General features: G+C 39.6%; 2 protein-coding genes across 6 annotated transcripts in view; one reads left to right on the top strand and one right to left on the bottom strand.

Moving 5' to 3' along the window:
• Positions 1-17,369, bottom strand: part of ARHGAP10 (Rho GTPase activating protein 10) — a 325,433-nt gene that overhangs the window by 110,090 nt on the left and 197,974 nt on the right. For all 5 annotated transcript variants that reach the window (XR_006817443.1, XM_045997932.1, XM_045997933.1 and 2 more), the window contains one exon: positions 10,589-10,647. Coding sequence is in view for 4 of the 5 variants with exons in the window: in XM_045997932.1 (XP_045853888.1) it covers positions 10,589-10,647 (59 nt within the window). In the remaining variant the exon portion in view is untranslated. The remainder of the gene's footprint in view (positions 1-10,588; positions 10,648-17,369) is intronic.
• LOC123937237 (60S ribosomal protein L37a-like) lies at positions 14,918-15,238 on the top strand. The gene has a single exon (XM_045997936.1). The coding sequence runs from the start codon at positions 14,924-14,926 to the stop codon at positions 15,200-15,202; it is 279 nt and encodes a 92-aa protein (XP_045853892.1). The 5' UTR covers positions 14,918-14,923; the 3' UTR covers positions 15,203-15,238.

Here is a 17,369-nt window from a genome sequence, read left to right on the forward strand (position 1 = left end):
CCGCTGCCTTTGGCTCAGGTCATGATCCTGGGGTCCTAGGATCAAGGAGCCTGCAGGGAGCCTGCTTCCTCCTCTCTCTCTGCCTGCCTCTCTGCCTGCTTGTGTGTACTCTGTCTCTCTGACAAATAAATAAAATCTTAAAAAAAAAAAAACCCAAAGGGAAGATGGCCATATGAAGATGGACACAGGGGAGCTATCATGTGACAATGCAGAGATTGGAATGATATATGTACAAACCAAGAAATGCCAAGGATGGCTGGGAACCACCACATGCCAGAAGAGGTAAGGAAAGAGCCTTCCCTGGAGCCTTTAGAGGTCGGCCCCAGCAACCTGACCTTGACTTTAGACTTCCATTCTCTAGAATTGTGAGTGAGTGAGTGAGTGAGTGAGTGAATTTACTTACTTATTGATTGACTGATTGATTGAAGCTATTCAGCAATGAAAGGGAACTAACACACTCACTTTCCCCTGAGATTCTGGAATGAAATTATCCATGGCTCTTATTAGCAACACGCCCAAATTCCTTTTATTGTGTTCTTGACAGAAAATACCAAATCAATAAAATGCTTATTATTGAGACCTCCACTGGAATTTTCAGGGGTATCAGAGAAGCGACTGATGAGAATTCAGTGAGTACAGACCGCTTGGAGGCTCACAGAGAGCTGGCAGGAGAAGCTGAGGGAGGGTTTCACATAAAGGACAGCATCTGATTGGGTCTTGAAGAGCAGGGAAGAATTTAAAGCAAGGCAGAAATGAGGAGTTAGGGACACAGTCCAGATTCTACAAACGATATAAGAAAATGCACAGCCTATTCAGAGAGAGCACCTTAAGCTTATGGAAAGTCCGAGGCCAGACTCTGGTTTGTAAAAGCTAATTTGAAGAATCCGTCTCTGCCGTTGGCTACTAAATCTGTCACTGTAAATAAGGCTGGGAAGAGATTCGAACAGAGTCAAATTTGGGGAGATATACCTGACATTTCTGGAGGATGGATTCAAATGGGGAGAAAAGCAAATTAGGAGGGAAATGCTATTTGGCCAAGAAGTAATAATGAGGCAGGAAGGGGGGCGGGGGGCGGAATTACAAGTAAGGAGTAGAGCCGGCAGGCAGGCTTCAGAATTGCTGCTTCCAACTGACAGCAAGAGCAAGATACCTGCTAACAGAAGGTTTGGGGCCTCAGTTCCTCATCTGTAAAATGAAGTTAACAGCACTATCTCCAAAGGCCATTATGAGATTCAGTGAGGTAACACCTGCAAAGGGTTGAGTGCCGGTGGCAGGTACAGCAGGTGCTCCATCACTGTTAGCCGTTATCTCCATTGTTGTTTGCATTACTCTTACTATGTGAGCGCTCCTATGGAATACATAGACTTGACAGGATCTAGCTCAGACCGGCCATGGATCAAAAGGAAGAAGGCAAAGATAACCAGTGTTTCATGCCTGGGTTATGCAGTAGTATGGTCAGTCCCACTGACGGACAGGAGCAGGAGAGACAATGCTGGTTTGAAGGGGACAATGATGGTGGGAGTGACAGAGGAAGGGATGTGCAAGGGGCAAATATCTAGCAGGGAGCTGGGAATGGCAGGAGGCATCAGAGATGAAGGTAGCAATATTCTCCGGAGAGGCATGGGGACCTCCAGCACATGGCGCAAGCTGCCTGACGACTTCAGAAAGCCAACAGAGTGTTCTGTGGGGGAAAGAGTTCCATTGGGGTTCAGTGGAGATGCCAGCTGGGGGCTAAACAAAGCACAAGAGGAAGAAGAGGAGGGAGGGCCAGGAGGTTCAATGTCATGAGAAAGTCAAATGAGAAGAAACTGGCAAGGCCTGGGTAGCCAGTGGTATCAGGAGTTAACAAGGGTCTGAGGAAGAGCAAGACTGGGAGGGGGAGGGCCTGCACACCCACCACTAAGCTGGCCAGCAGGGAGTCCTTCTCTTGGTACACAAGGAGGTTAAAGAGTCAATGGCTAGAAGGGACAGAGAGAGTGGAATTTCAGATCATTGGTTCAAAAATCAAGAAATGGAAGGGAAGGGGGAAGAGAGGTAAAGCATATCAAGAAAGGGGAATTTGATTTTATTGAAATATAATTGACATAATATTGTATTATATGTACAACATGATTAGATGACCACAATACACCTAGTTAATATCCAATACCACACACTTATAAATTTTTTTCTTGTGATAAGAACTTTTGAGATTGGGATGTCTGGGAGCTCAGCTGGTGAAGCGTCTACCAGTGTCCTGGGATCAAGTTCCGCATCGGGCTCCCTGCTCAGTGAGGAGTCTGCTTCTGCTTCTCCCTCTGTCCCTACCCCCCACCATGCTCTCGCTCTCTCTCAAGCTCTATCTCAAATAAATAAAATCTTCGGGAAAAAAAAAACCTTTTAAGATTTACTCTCTTAGCAACTTTCAAATATACAACACAGTGTTACTGACTATAGTCACCATGCCGCACATTCCATCCTCACGACTTACTTATTTTATAACTGGAAGTTTGCATCTTCCAAATCCTTTCACCCATTTTGCCCACTCCCCAGCCCTGGGCAGCCACCAATCTGTTCTCTGTATCTATCAGCTTGCTTGCTGTTGTCTTTTCTAAGGCTCCACATATAAGTGAAATAATATAGTTTTTGTCTTTGTCTGATTTCAGGAATCTGTTTCTTCAAAATGTTGATGGTTTTACTTTTTCCTTACTGTAAGAACTAAGTATCTGTTCTGTTAACATTTTAGAAAACATACATAAAACAACTCAGTAAAAACAATCACTAATAATTTGAAATATATATAGTAGGGAAAGAACATGCCTTCAGACTATGAAGAACTACTAATCGATTCGAAAATAAAGAGACAATCCAAAAGAAAAGTGGGCAAAAGACTGGAGCAGAAATTTCAGGAAAGAGGCTAGTCGTATGACCAAAATACATATGAAAAAGTGCTAAACCTCCTTATCAGGGAAATAAAATTAAAGCCACAATGAGCTACTACTACTCACCCAGCAGAATGGCTTTAAACGAATGTAGTACTAAGTTCTGGCAAGGATATGAAGTAAATGGAACTCTACGTGGGAATAATTAAATGGCACAATCACTTTGGAGAACTCTTTGGCAGTACCTACTGAAGCTGAACACACACATTCCAACCCACAACCCAAAAATTCTACTCAAAACCAAGAGAAATGCACATAAATGTTTACTAAAGACACATTTTAGAATGTTCACAGCAGTAGCACTCTCAATAATCCCAGAAGTGAAACCATTCAAGTCTCATCAACAGAACTGATAAATGCATTGTGGTGTGTTCGTACAAAGGAATCCTCTACCACAAGAAGTGAGAATGAACTGCTCATTCACTCAGCATGAATGCAAAAAGCTGAATGCAAAAGAGGGTATTCTGGATGATTCCATTTAGATACAATGCAAATGCAGTAACCCTAACCTCTGGACCTATGGTGTCAAAAGCCAGGGGAGTGGGGCACCTGGGTGGCTCAGTTGGTTAGGCGACTGCCTTCAGCTCAGGTCATGATCCCAGGGTCCTGGAATCAAGTCCCACCTCAAGCTCCTTGCTCAGCAGGGAGCCTGCTTCTCCCTCTCCCTCTACCTGCTGCTCCACCTGCTTGTGCTCTCTCTCTGTGTCAAATAAATCAATTAAAAAAAAAAAAGTCAGGGGAATGCTCATATGTCACAGGGACTGTGCGGGTGTGAGAAAGGGTTTCTGGGACTCCGACAATACCTTATTTCTTGTTCCAGGGCTGCTTACACAGCTATCTTAATATGTGAAAATTCATTAAGCTGTATACTTATTATTCATGTGCATTTCTATTATGTTTCAACAAAAAGCTCACTTGCATTAAGCTACCCATAATAAATCTCACCTAACTGAGGCTGGCAAATTTTAGGTTTAATCCTTTCAGAATTTGGTTTTTCAAAATGAAATGTGTGAACCAGTTATTTCATTTAAGGTACCATGGACGTCTCTCCGTGTCATTTTAAAAGGAGCCCCACACCATCAATTCTATGATCATCTGAGTTCCTTCCAGTGATTGTACAGTTAAGTCTGTTCAAGTTTACACTTCCCATAGTAATGGTTTACAGTGAGGAATGAGATTTCACAACACAGGACACAGTTGTTGTTAAAGACAAAGGAAGCAGAAAGGCTAAGAAATGAAAAGGCATCTGATAAAGCAGAATAATCAAATCATATCACATAATGAAAACTCTCAGATACAGGGGCGCCTGGGTGGCTCTGTCCGTTAAGTGTCTGCCTTCAGATCAGGTCATGATCCCAAGGTCCTGGGATCGAGCCCGCGTTGGGTACCCTGCTCAGTGGAGAGTCTACCTCTCAGTCTCCCTCTGCCTGCCACTCCCCTTGCTTGCACTCTCTCTCTCTCAAATAAGTAAAATCTTTAAAAAAAAAAAAAAAAAAAAAAAAAAAACACTCTTAGATATAGACTAAATTTGTCACTGAAAATAAAAGTACAACTACCTAAAGAGTCAATAAGGAATATCACTCAGCCATAAAAACAGATGAGATCCTGCCATTCGCAACAACATAGATGGACCTAGAGGTGTGACATCTGTCACCAGAAAAATACCATATGATTTCATTTAAAATGTGTAATCTAAAAAAATAAAATAAAAATAAATGAACAAAAAATGCAGAAACAGACAAACACAGAACAAACAGGTGGTTGCAGGAGGGGGTTAGGTAGGGAGACGGGCAAATGGGTGAAGGGGAGTAGAAGGTACAGCATAGGGCATGTAGTCAATGATATGGTGAGATATGGTGACAGACAGCAGCTACACCTGTGATGAATATAGTGTACAAATAGACCTGTCAAGTCACTCTATTGCATATTTGAAACTAATGTAACAAACACTGTGTGTCAATACTTCATATACAATACTTAAAAAAAAATAAAAATTATGTAATAAATTATACAAGTTTTTGTCTGGAGTTAAAACCAAGACAATACCTTACTAAATCAAAGCTGGAGGAAAACGAAAGAAAATTTTTAAAAAATAAAATTTTCAATTCACAGCTTTAATTTAAAAAATAAAAATAAACTAGGAGAAAATTTAAAGTCAGGACTCTGAAAAATAATAAAAATTCCAAAGGAATAAAAAGATAACTCCTTATAATAAGAATTACATGTATTCAAAAACTGAAAATTTTATAAAACTTTGCACTTAAAAAGCTACTTCTGATTTAGTCTACCTTGTCATTGATAATCATTTCTCTCAAAAGAAAATATAATTTTAACATTTGGGGATTTATTACTTATTCAGAAACACAAGACAGAGAAATAATTTCCCACTCTCTAAGGTTAAGGTTCTTCATTTCTAAGAACAGTAGAATCAGTTTTGAAAAACAGAATCAAAACCTTCCACTTCCTTCTCTGAGGACCACTCTCACAGCCATCTTCATTTGAAATCACACACGCATTTTTCTCAAGTCTGCTTTTTCCCCTCTTTCAAAAAAAAGGATATTTCAAAGTAAGGCACTTTTAAAAAAATGTTTATTTATTTATTTTGAGGAGGGCAGGAGAGTGGGGCAGAGGAAGAGAAAGAATCTCCAACAGATTTCCCGCTGAGCACAGAGCCCAATGCTGGACTCGATCCCGGAACCCCAAGAGCATGACCTGAGCCGAAATCAAATCTAGACTCAGACACTTAACCAACTGAGCCACCCAGGTGTCCCCAAAGAAGGCTTTTAAAGTAAAACTACTTTTTCTCCATTTTATTTTGACATTAATCAGAAATCCCTACTAAATGGGCATTCCCATGTGGCTGTAACATAATAATAACTTTAAGGCACTCAAGAGAAGTTTTCTAAATGATAAATTATATAATTAGATAAATTATCTTTAGTGGCCTATGCTATATGCATTTCATTTTAATTTGTATAAATTAGATAATTAAAAGCATAACTTTTTTAAAATCTAGGACACTGAGTTAATCATAACAGCAGACCCTAACCTTAGCCAGGGAATTAGTTTACTGTAATACCAAAGTGTTTTTAATTGTGAAACTAAAAATCAGCATCCACAACACTTAATGTCTATGACTAACAGAGACTGAAAAAGATATGATCATAGCTTACTGGAGCTTATCGAAGATACTTAGGCAGGTAAATATTAAGTTATTTCAATATTTAAATGCCATACGTCAATAGTACAGTAATTTTAGGAAAATATTAGCGGTAAACATCCAAACACTACCCAAGGTATTCCATTCAACAGACATCAAGTATTTGAGTTCTTCTGTGGGTGACCCTATCCACTGGATAATGAATATATCTGGCTAAAATAGCTCAATGTCATTAGGCATTCAATTCCTTCAATGTCCAGGTTTCCAAATCCTTCCCAATTAAGACCACATGATTTTCCTGCTTCCCACACATGTTTACCAACTAGAATAGAACATTCCACTCAGGCAAATACCAGTGCCCTAGATCCTCTAATAGTTACAGTTTTCATCATAAATGACTTAAGAGCTTTGTGATTATGATTTTGCTTCCCAGGTAACTTGATTACTGAAAGAAAACTTACAGAACATAGCAAGACAAGTATTCTTGTTCAGAAGGAAGTATTTTTGTATGATGCCATATTAGGCATCCAAGCTTTGGTGGTCATTCTCAAGCTAAGCTTAACACGAGTCCAAACCTGAATGGGTCTGATTTTTATCAATATGACATACCAAGAACTCTGAGCCTTAAAGGCTAAGACACAGACCATGGACTAACATTCTCAGAGGTAATAAACATCATAGAAAAACATCCACACAGACCCTAATAGCTTTCCATAGATGGGCTCCAACATTTGCATTCCTGCACAGACCAAGTAAACTATGTTTTCATTTTACAAATTTCTTTTTTTTTTTAAGATTCTATTTATTTATTTGACAGAGAGAGATCACAAGTAGGCAAAGAGGCAGGCAGAAAGAGAGGAGGAAGCAGGCTCCCCGTCGAGCAGAGAGCCCGATGCGGGGCTCGATCCCAGAACCCTCAGATCATGACCTGAGCCGAAGGCAGAGGCTTTAACCCACTGAGCCACCCAGGACTCCCTCATTTTACAAATTTCTATACTAAAAGTTCATTATATTTTCTCACAAGATGGATGGTATGAAGTAATAAGAACTATATATTGGTCTCTGCTTCTGGTTCCTGACATAGAACTCCTAAAAGTCTTGTGAATAGGAGTGTTCAGAGAATCTTTTGTTCTAATATTTAGTCTTTGACCCTAGTTCCTGACACAAGGCTCCGACAATCTCCACAATTTCCTAAGTGACAGAGGAGTGTCTGACGCCAAGCTCCTAAGTCCCTCGGAATTCCCTGGGTGATAAGATCATCTTTTATTCTAATGAGGTGACTTTTGGTGGGCTCCCAGATGGGGAAGGGTCACCAGAAAGACCATGCCATAATTAGAAGTTCAGAATTTTCAGTCCCACCTCTCATTCTCCAGAAATGGAGTTTATAATCCATCATGCCTACATAATGACACCTCCAGAAAAACAGTAGAGTCTGGTGAACTTCAGAGTGGGTGAATACAACTACATGGCCAGAGGGTGCCACACCCCAGCTCCACAAGGACAGAAGCTTCTGCACTCAGAACACTTCCAGATCTCACCTTATGTATCTCTTCATCCGGCTCTTCATCCGTATCCTCTATCATATCCTTTATTATATAATAAGCTGGCAAAACTTTGTGTTTCCCTGAGTTCTGAGACCCATTTATCGTACCTAAGGTGGGGGTTGTGAAACTCTGATTTCCAGGCAGTTAGTCAGAAGTCCTGCAGACAACCTGGGGCTCACAACTGGTGTCTCAAGTGCAGGAAGGCTTGTGGGACTGAGCCCTTGCCCTGCGGGACCCGATGCTAACTCCAGGTAGACAGAATCAGAACTGAATCTAATCGTAGGTCGCTCGGCTGGTTGCAGAATTGGTTGGCGTGGGGAAAAAAAGCCCACACTGTTGGTGACCAAAGGTGTCACAAGTGAAGTATTTTGTGTGTGAGTAAAGGAGAAACAAAGGAATGGTTTTCCAAAAAGAGAGATTCTAGCTCCTTTCGGCAATTTTAGTTAACTTTCTCACCGAGAGGGTTAACTCTCTTAATTTTCTCTTAAAAAAATTAATTTCCCAATGTATTTAGCACTGAACAGTCGGTATTTTTAAGAATGAAGAACAAAAAATGTCTCTCTTGTGGTGACACAAAAGACATGAAATTCATATTTGTATGAGGCGCTCCAGAAATTAACCCACAGGTTCTCAACAGAGGCCTGCAGAGAAGAAACTGAGGAGAGAAAATAAAGGGACCCAAGAGAAACCTCCAGAACCCTCAGTAGGGAAGGCAAAAGAGACCATCTCAAGAGCCCAGAACGAATGGAAACCACACTTGACTGAAAGGAATCAAAAATTAGTTTCCGTGCTGGTGTGAGAGGCAATAACAAAGACTGGCGATGCTTGACAATTTTAGCAGTCAGCTCTGCTAACAGACACTTTCACATAACAAGGTCATCTGTGCCGCTGTTAATGGAAAATGCTAGCCTGACCACAGTCCCAATTTTTCCAACAATATTCAAAAGGGGAGACTAATTTTGTCCACCTGACTTCTATAACTGTTTTTATGTAATTCTTGCAAGTCCATGTGCAGAAGATGAGAGAATTTGCTCCCACACTCTTTCCTAAGAGAGGCACAGTGAGGACCAAGAGGGGTACTCATAGAGACTCAAATAAAAAATTAAAGACCACGCTGGGAATACTGGATACACCGATTTAACACATGTACTTTTCTTATTAAAGAAGGTAACTACAGGTCTCGTTCCAACCACAACTCCACTTGAGTACAAACACATGCCAGTAATTACAGTAGCTATAGTATTTCTCTGGAACAGGGACTGTTATTCAAATCATTGTGGAGACTCTTTTACAGCATCCCCAGAAAGTCGGGGGGCCAAACACAAGGCACCAGGCTAGTAGGCAAAGCTACCACATCCCTCAAGGACGGCCTCGACAAACTCTTTCTACTCCCTTCCCACCGCCACAGACTCCATTACCACTGGCAAGTTCCTGCCTCTTACGAAGCCTTCATCTGGTAAAAATCATTGACATTAGAATCTCAAACACACCAGCCTCAGTTGCAAGGCGTGATAATCATAATGACACTAACTTGTGGTAATTTAAAACCTTACTCCATAATCACTTTATCGTTCTCCCATTCTCAAAGGATTTTAGATGAAAACTGGCACTCTTCTGCTTTTTCCAGTCTCTAAGGCGAACAACATGAAGCAATTGTCCTCCAACTAGAGTTTAATTTCTCTTTTTCCTGCTTGCCAAAAATGCCACAGGGAAGGAATCAAAACAACTAAGCGTTTGCTTGAGTCTTTGCCAAGAAAACTTCCCCCACTTCTTGATCACACAAATTCTCTCAAAAAAAAAAAAAAAAGTCTTCCACGTGAAAACATAAGTGGTTAGACCCATATTTTTGCCTTTTCCAAAGGCCGATTTTATAAGCACAGTCTAGATGGGCCTACACATCGCCTCTCTCTATAACACACTAGGAACCTTTACCCAGGCTGCCATAAAGACCTCACAAGAAGATAACGTTTAAAGCAATGTTCAGGCAGCAGTAACAGAGGACCCAAAGGGATTGCTCTAAATTTTTCAACAGATTAAACTATGGAATACATCCAAGGGGGAAGAAAAAAAAAAAAAAAAAAGGAAATGAAAATCCAATTATAGCTACTGTCAGTGCACCTGTGAAAACCAATCCTGCAGGTTTTAGCCAGTGGAGCTAGGGTTTTGAATTTTAAATAAAGATCCCTATAATCTGGCAAGTGACTTCACATGTCTCAACCTTCATCTCCTTAACTATTAAATACCTCACACCAATGTATTTCAGACGACTCTGATGATTAAACACCATGTGTCAACACAAAAACTGAGGTGTACGAACAAGAGAGAGAAAACAAGACAGCTTCAAATGAGTATGACTCACAAAAAATTTAATCACAAATTAAAATTCTACCAACTACAGGCCTTTTTTATTTAACATTTTATCACATATAATTCACTATCGGATACTGTGTGGGCTTCTGGCATTATCTCACATTACTCCTTCTGCCTGTAATTTCCATTTAAATATCTTCTGTGTGAAGCCATTTCCAACCTGCTAATCTCTCCAAATCTGCTAATCTTCCCCAACCTTCTGCAAGTTAAATACTTCTGTGTTCCCAAAGCATTTTGCTCATGTCATGATTCTTGGTTTTATGGGTTAATGGGAGGTGTGTGTGCCCCAGTACTTGCTGGAAAATGGACCCCTGGGGGCAGAAATCCTTTCAGGGTTCCATATACCCAGTATCTACCGGTGATTAGCACATAGTAGACAATAAATAAATGTGAATGAATGAATGAATTGATGAATGATAAACTGATATATTTATCATTAGTCCCGCTTTTTCACCCTCTAAAAGAGAAAAGAGATCAAACATCTTCTAATGTGATTTTTATTTTTAACACAGATTACAAGAACATTAAGTGAGACTCTTCATGTGGAAACTTTAGACACAATGTCAACCACTATACCCCTACATAATACTTACTGGCTGGAACGATGAAATCTCCATGTAACTCATAGGTCATAAGAGGCTCTGGAAGACTCCTGTATGAAAGGACAGCCCAGAATTACCAAGCACATACAAACAGGTCAATGTTCTTTGTGTACATTTTTTATAAAAGGTTATAAATGTCATGTGCATTTCTCAGTTAATGTGCAGAACTTTCCCTAAGAAATTTTTTATGTATCAAATAGATACATAAATCAAACGGATTATTTATTATCTGTACCAGGCACTAACAAAGTTTAACAGCCACAAATCCGTATCAGAATAATCACATAATATTTCATATTTAATCTTGGAAAATACCTTTACAAACAACTGAGATTATATATAAAACTTCTTTCCACGTACAACTTATTTAAACTCAAACATTCTGTCCAACCAAATACAAGCATATAGTTTTGAAAATCATCTCTAGGATATTAACTGAAGATTATGCTATAAGAAAACATTAAAATCTTTTGGAGAAAAACAACTATCATATGATCTCCCTGATATGAGGAAGTGGAGATGCAATGTGGGGGGTTTGGGGGTAGGAAAAGAATAAATGAAACAAGATGGGATCTGGAGGGAGACAAGCCCTAAGAGACTCACTCTCACAAAACAAACTGGGGGTTGCTGGTGGAGGGGACTAGGGAGAGGGTGGTTGGGTTATGGACATTGGGGAGGGTATGTGCTATGGTGAGTGCTGTGAAATGTGTAAACCTGGTGATTCACAGACCTGTACCCCTGGGGCTAGTAATACATTATATGTTTATTAAAAAATAAAAAAATTATTAAAAAAAGAAAACATTAAAAACTTTAAGCAAAGATCATATCCTCTCTTCTTACACATCTCTATTACAAAAATATGATGTCCATTTTTTACTTATGTGTACAAAATAAGAGATATGAAATATGTAACCATATGAAAAATGCCCACATAATTTTAACCTTCTACCAACCAGTAACACAAATGGTAGTGTATTTTGTCCTGCGGTCAACAGAATGCTGCAGTCCAGCCAAGCTGTATACATATCTTAAATTATAAAAAACCAGGTCTCTGAACTCTGTAAAAACACTTAAAGAGCACTTAGACAAGTATCAATCTGCACAGTCTTCCTGGAGGGCAATCTGGCAAGATACTAAAAATCTTTAAGAGATTTAAATCATGTAACCCAGAAATTCCTCTTCAAATGCTTAAGAAAAAAGAAAAATCAAAGACATATACACACACAAAAATTTAAGACATATACAAAAGCCAAGAAAAAAATGCAGGGATAAAGGAGTTCATTTGTATTGCTAAGGAGGACAATTAATCAACAAGACAGGGGCACCAGGGTGGCTCACTGGGTTAAAACCTCTGCCTTAGGCTCAGGTCATGATCCCAGGGTCCAGGGATGGAGCCCTGCATCGGGCTCTCTGCTCAGCGGGATGCCTGCTTCGCCCTCTCTCAGTCTCTACCTGCCTCTCTGACTACTTGTGGTCTCTGTCAAATTAAAAAAAAAAAAAAAAAAAAAAGAAACACCAACAAGGCATAACAATCCTAAGTGTTAATGTGTCTAATAATAACAAGAGTTTCAAAATATATAAAGCAAATATTGATGGAACTTTAAGAAAAAACAGGCAAATCCACACGTATGGCTGGAGATTTAAATACTTCTCCATTTGAATAACTGATATAACAAGTAGACAAAGAAATGAGGATAGAGAAGATTTGAATAAAACTATCAACCAGTTTTACCTAATTGATATGTCTCTCATCTAAATGATACTCCATCCAAAAGGAGCAGAAAAGACATTCTTTCCCAGTATACATGGAACATTTATCAAGATAAACCATATTTCAGGCCGTCAAACAAATATCAATCAATTTAAAAGGGTTTAATTTATACCAGCTATTTCGCTGATTACAATAAAATCTGAATTAAAAATCAGTAACAGAAAGAGATCTGGAAAACCCCAAAGAAAGAGAAACTAGAAAGTATTTTGAACAAAATGGAAATGAAAACACAACATATCAGAATTTAAGGGATACTATTAGTAAAGCAGTATTTAGGGGTAAATTTCTATCATTCAACACCTATATAAGAAGACAGGTCTTAAAACAATGACTTCACTTTCAGTCTTGGGGAGTCAGAAAAAAAAAGAGGAAATTAAACCCTGAATAAGCCAAAGCAAATGAAATCAACAAGATTCCAATTAAACAAGATAAATAAAAGGATAATACATCATGACCAAGTTGGGTTTATCATACAAATGTGGTACTGTCTTAATAGTAAAACAAAATGAGTGCAATTCACCACAGTAGCAAACTGAAATAGAAAAACTGTATGCTCATCTCAATAGACAGTTCAGGGGAAAAGAGACAGCTCTTCCTATAAATGGTATTAGAATAATTGGGCACTCATATTCAAAAGCAAACTTGGGGGGCGCCTGGGTGGCTCAGCGGGTTAAAGCCTCTGCCTTCAGCTCAGGTCATGATCCCAGGGTCCTGGGATCGAGCCCCGCATCGGGCTCTCTGCTTGGCTGGGAGCCTGCTTCCTCCTCTCTCTCTCTCTGCCTGCCACTCTGCCTACTTGTAATCTCTATCGGTCAAATAAATAAATCAAAAAAAAAAAAAAAGCAAACTTGGATCTGTATCTCATATCTTAAATAAAAATGAACTCAAAACAGATCATAGATCTAAGAGTATAACCTAAAACTATAAAACTTCTAGAAAAAATATAAAAGAAAACCTTTGTGACTTTGGATTAGGCAAAGAGCTCTTGATACACTACCAACAGACAATTCAAAAAAAGAAAAACTGATAAACTGGAACTTCATCAAAACTGATGCTCTTTGAAAGACACTATTGAGAGAAGGAAAAGACAAGTCACAGACTGAAGAAAACATTTGCAAAGCATACAGCTGAGGAAGAACTTGTATCCAAAATGCAGTTTAAAATTATCAAAATATAATAAGGCAACAACTAGGTCAGTTTTTTTAATTGCATGAAAGAATACAGACATTTCACCCAAGAAGATGCAGAGATCGCATATATGCACATAGAAAAGTTTATCGGTCATTATGGAAGTGAAAATTCACAGCACATGAGATACCACTGTATACCTGTTAGAATGGCTAAAACAAAGACAATGGACCATATCAAGAGCTGACAAGGATGTAGAGGAAATGGAACTCTTGCACATTAAGGGTGAGAATGCAAAAAAATATAACCATTAAAAAAAAATGTCAGTTTTGCAAAATGTTAAACATACAACCAACATAGAAGTAGATAGACACTCCACTCCTAGGCTTGACCCAAGAGAAATATAAACCTGTTTACTCAAAGATGTGTACAAAAAGGATTTTGGCAGCTTTATTTGTAATAGCCAGAAGCTACAAACAACCCAAAGATCCATCAAGAGGTGAATGGATTTTTTAAAACATCTGTGGCAGAGGGGCACCTGGGTGGCTCAGTTGGCTCAAGTTGACTCTTGATTTCGGCTCAGGTCATGATCTCAGGGTCCTGAGAGTGAGCTCCATATTGGGATCCATGCTCAGTGGGGAGTCTGCTTGAGATTCTCCCCTGCTTTCCCTCTGCTCCTCTCCCCCACTCATGTGTACACTTTCTCTCAAATAAATAGATCTTTTTTTTTTTTAAGATTTTATTTATTTATTTGATGGACAGAGATCACAAGTAGGCAGAGAGGCAGGCAGAGAGAGAGGAAGGGAAGTAGGCTCCCTGCCGAGCAGAGAGCCTGACGCGGGGCTGGATCCCAGGACCCCGGGATCACGACCCGAGCCGAAGGCAGAGGCTTTAACCCACTGAGCCGCCCAGGCGCCCCTCAAATAAATAAATCTTAAAAAAAAAAAAAAAATCTGTGATGTATCCCTACAATGGAACACTGGTTAGCAACAAGAAGGAATGAACTACTGGCACATGCTACAACATAAATGAATCCCCTAATTATGCTAAATGAAAGAACCCAGATTTTTTTAAAGAAGATATATTTTTATTCCATTTATATGAAATATTAAGGAATGCAAATTAATATACAATGACAGAAAACAGACCAGCTGTTGCCTAACAATGAGGGAGGAAAAAGGGAAGGGTGGGAGAGAGGATTCCTCGGCAGAATGAGGAAACTTTGGGGGGTAGCAGTGAGGTTCACTATCTGGATTACAGTGACTGCTTTATAGGTGTATGTGCAGGTCAAACTCGCCACGATATACACTATAAAATACACTGTTTGCCAAGGTCAATTTCACTTCAGTAAAGCTGTTTAAAAAACAAATAAAACAGATGTAAAAATATATTTACACTCTCTGGGCTCAGACCTAGTTTGCAGCGACATGGCTAAACGCACCAAGAAAGTCAGAATCGTGGGCAAATACGGGACCTGTTATGGTGCCTTCCTCAGGAAGATGGTGAAGAAGATTGAGACAAGCCAGCGCGCCAAGTACACTTGCTCCTTCTGTGGCAAAACCAAGATGAAAAGACGAGCTGTGGGGATCTGGCACTGTGGCTCCTGCATGGAAACCGTCGCTACTGGCGCCTGGACCTACAACACCACTTCTGCCGTCACAGTAAAGTCTGCCATCAGAAGACTGAAGGAGTTGGAAGACCAGTAGAAGCACCACCGTTTGAAACATTGCTAGCCTATAATACATGGGTTAATTTTGTTTTTTTTAAGATTTTATTTGACACAGAGACATCCAAAGTAGATAGAGAGGCAGGCAGAGAGAGAGAGAGAGGAGGAAGCAGGCTCCCCACTGAGCAGAGAGCCCGATGCGGGACTCGATCCCAGGTCCCCGAGATCATGACCTGAGCTGAAGGCGCGGCTTAACCCACTGAGCCACCCAGGTGCCCCAATACATGGGTTAATTTATGTAACAAAATTATTTGGGCTTGTTAAATTTATTAATTAGATCTTTCAATTTATGTTGCACTAATTTTGCATTCTCAGAGGACTTGGAAATTCAAAATCCTTCTAATTTTTGTTCGAAAAAAATACATATATTTACAGGTCATATTCCCTACATACAACTTAGGATACTACTGCATACGCACATGCACGCGCACACACACACACACACACACTGACAACAGGCACATCAATTAAAACTTAAAGCCCTAGTGAAGAAAAGCTCTTTCTTATCTCCTCCCTCCCTCCCCTTCATCTCCTACACTCTCACTTACAGAAGAAAAATAAAATCGATTATACCATAGCCTAAATAAAAAGAAGTAAACCTTCAGGTTTGTTTCAAAATATGTGAAAAGTGGCAAGGAAGGAAAATGATGACTTGGCATAGAAGGCAAGCTAAACAGTCCTGAAAAGAAAATGGAGGGGGGGTGGAAGAGAACACAGAAAAGCCAGAGGGAGAATTTCTTTTCCAATAAAAATGAATTTGCATCGAAATACCTTCTATGAGCTAGTTCTACCACTGTCATATGTCTGCTAGTCAATACAGCATAAATAATAGGTATTAAATATTGTTGATGGTAGGGAGGCAGTAATAAACATGACAAATTCTCCATACAAAATGTGTCATATCGAGTCACTGTATCTCTCAACTTGCCATCCAACAGGTTTAAAGCTACCTCCCTTTGCCATCCTTTGGGATCTGTCTTTGAATATAAATCATAATATTTATCTAAGCTGGCACTTCTTTCCGAAAAGTTCCACTCCAATTTGCAGGCTTTAAAAGTTTCCTCTAGGTCAAATCAGTTTACAAAAAAACCTCACAAAACCGCTCATTTGTCCCCTCACAATGGGAAACCGTTGTAATGCACACATTGCTGGAAATCAAAATTATGGTCTGAATAGACAGGTGATCCATCAGGAAACTGGCATTCAGCCCTCTAAAACACTAAACTAAGGAATTTCTGTCTCAGGTCAGTAGAAGAAATACGAAGATGCCATACATGTATCTGCTGCACATCTTTATCCTTCTCTTAGTGTGTTAGGGGTTTGGCTACTTCCCTTCTAACATCTCCAATCTTCCAACCAATAAGATGGCTGGGTTATTTGCAGTGACAAGAATTCAAGAGCAACAGCTTTTTTTGGTGAGAAAAGCTATATTCAACTTTGTGCTAGGGTACCTTAGGTGACAAAGCTGGGATTCCAACCCACACAGGCTGGCTCTCACCATGCTCTTGACCATCACACCATATTACCTCCTGTGCTGAAAGAAATGCACGGGCTCAGGCCAGAACCAGACGGCCAAAATAAGATCTCCATCTTCTCCCCTTTGGTGCATCACCAGAGAAAGTATTACTTAAATCCTAATTACTGCATTTTTAGTTGCTAAAAATAACAAGGGGAAAGAACAGCAACCTAACTTTCAAAATCTCCCAAGGCATCTGCCATTTTATGATAATCACTTTATCACATTCAGGCAGACTGTGTATATTGTTAGGAGGGAAGTTATATAATAATAGCATCTCATAATGTTGTTCTGTAGGCAATGTTTGCTTCAAAGCAGAATTCAGAAGGATAAAGCAACGTAACGAGAGAAAAAGGCAGAAAAGGCAACATAAGACCAGGAGCAGTAAGGGACTAGCTTCAGAAAGCATCAAGAACCAAAAAGAAATTTTATGTGCGGTGCTCAATAAAAAGATCCTCTAAGTTTATAAAGTACTTACCCCACCAAGAAAAAAGAACCATGTGGAACAGGGTAAAAAATAAAAGAAAGAGAAAGAAAGAAAAAAGGGGAAAAAACCACTCATACAATTTATTATAAAACAACTGGATTTTTGCCTTTAGTTTCCCACCAATAACTGAGTCCCCTTGGTCAA

This window comes from Meles meles, chromosome 2 (assembly GCF_922984935.1).
Source record: "Meles meles chromosome 2, mMelMel3.1 paternal haplotype, whole genome shotgun sequence".
NCBI lineage: Eukaryota > Metazoa > Chordata > Mammalia > Carnivora > Mustelidae > Meles > Meles meles.

Excerpts from the sequence above, each read along its gene's own strand:
- LOC123937237 (XM_045997936.1), top strand. The coding sequence starts at position 14,924 with ATGGCTAAACGCACCAAGAAAGTCAGAATCGTGGGCAAATACGGGACC.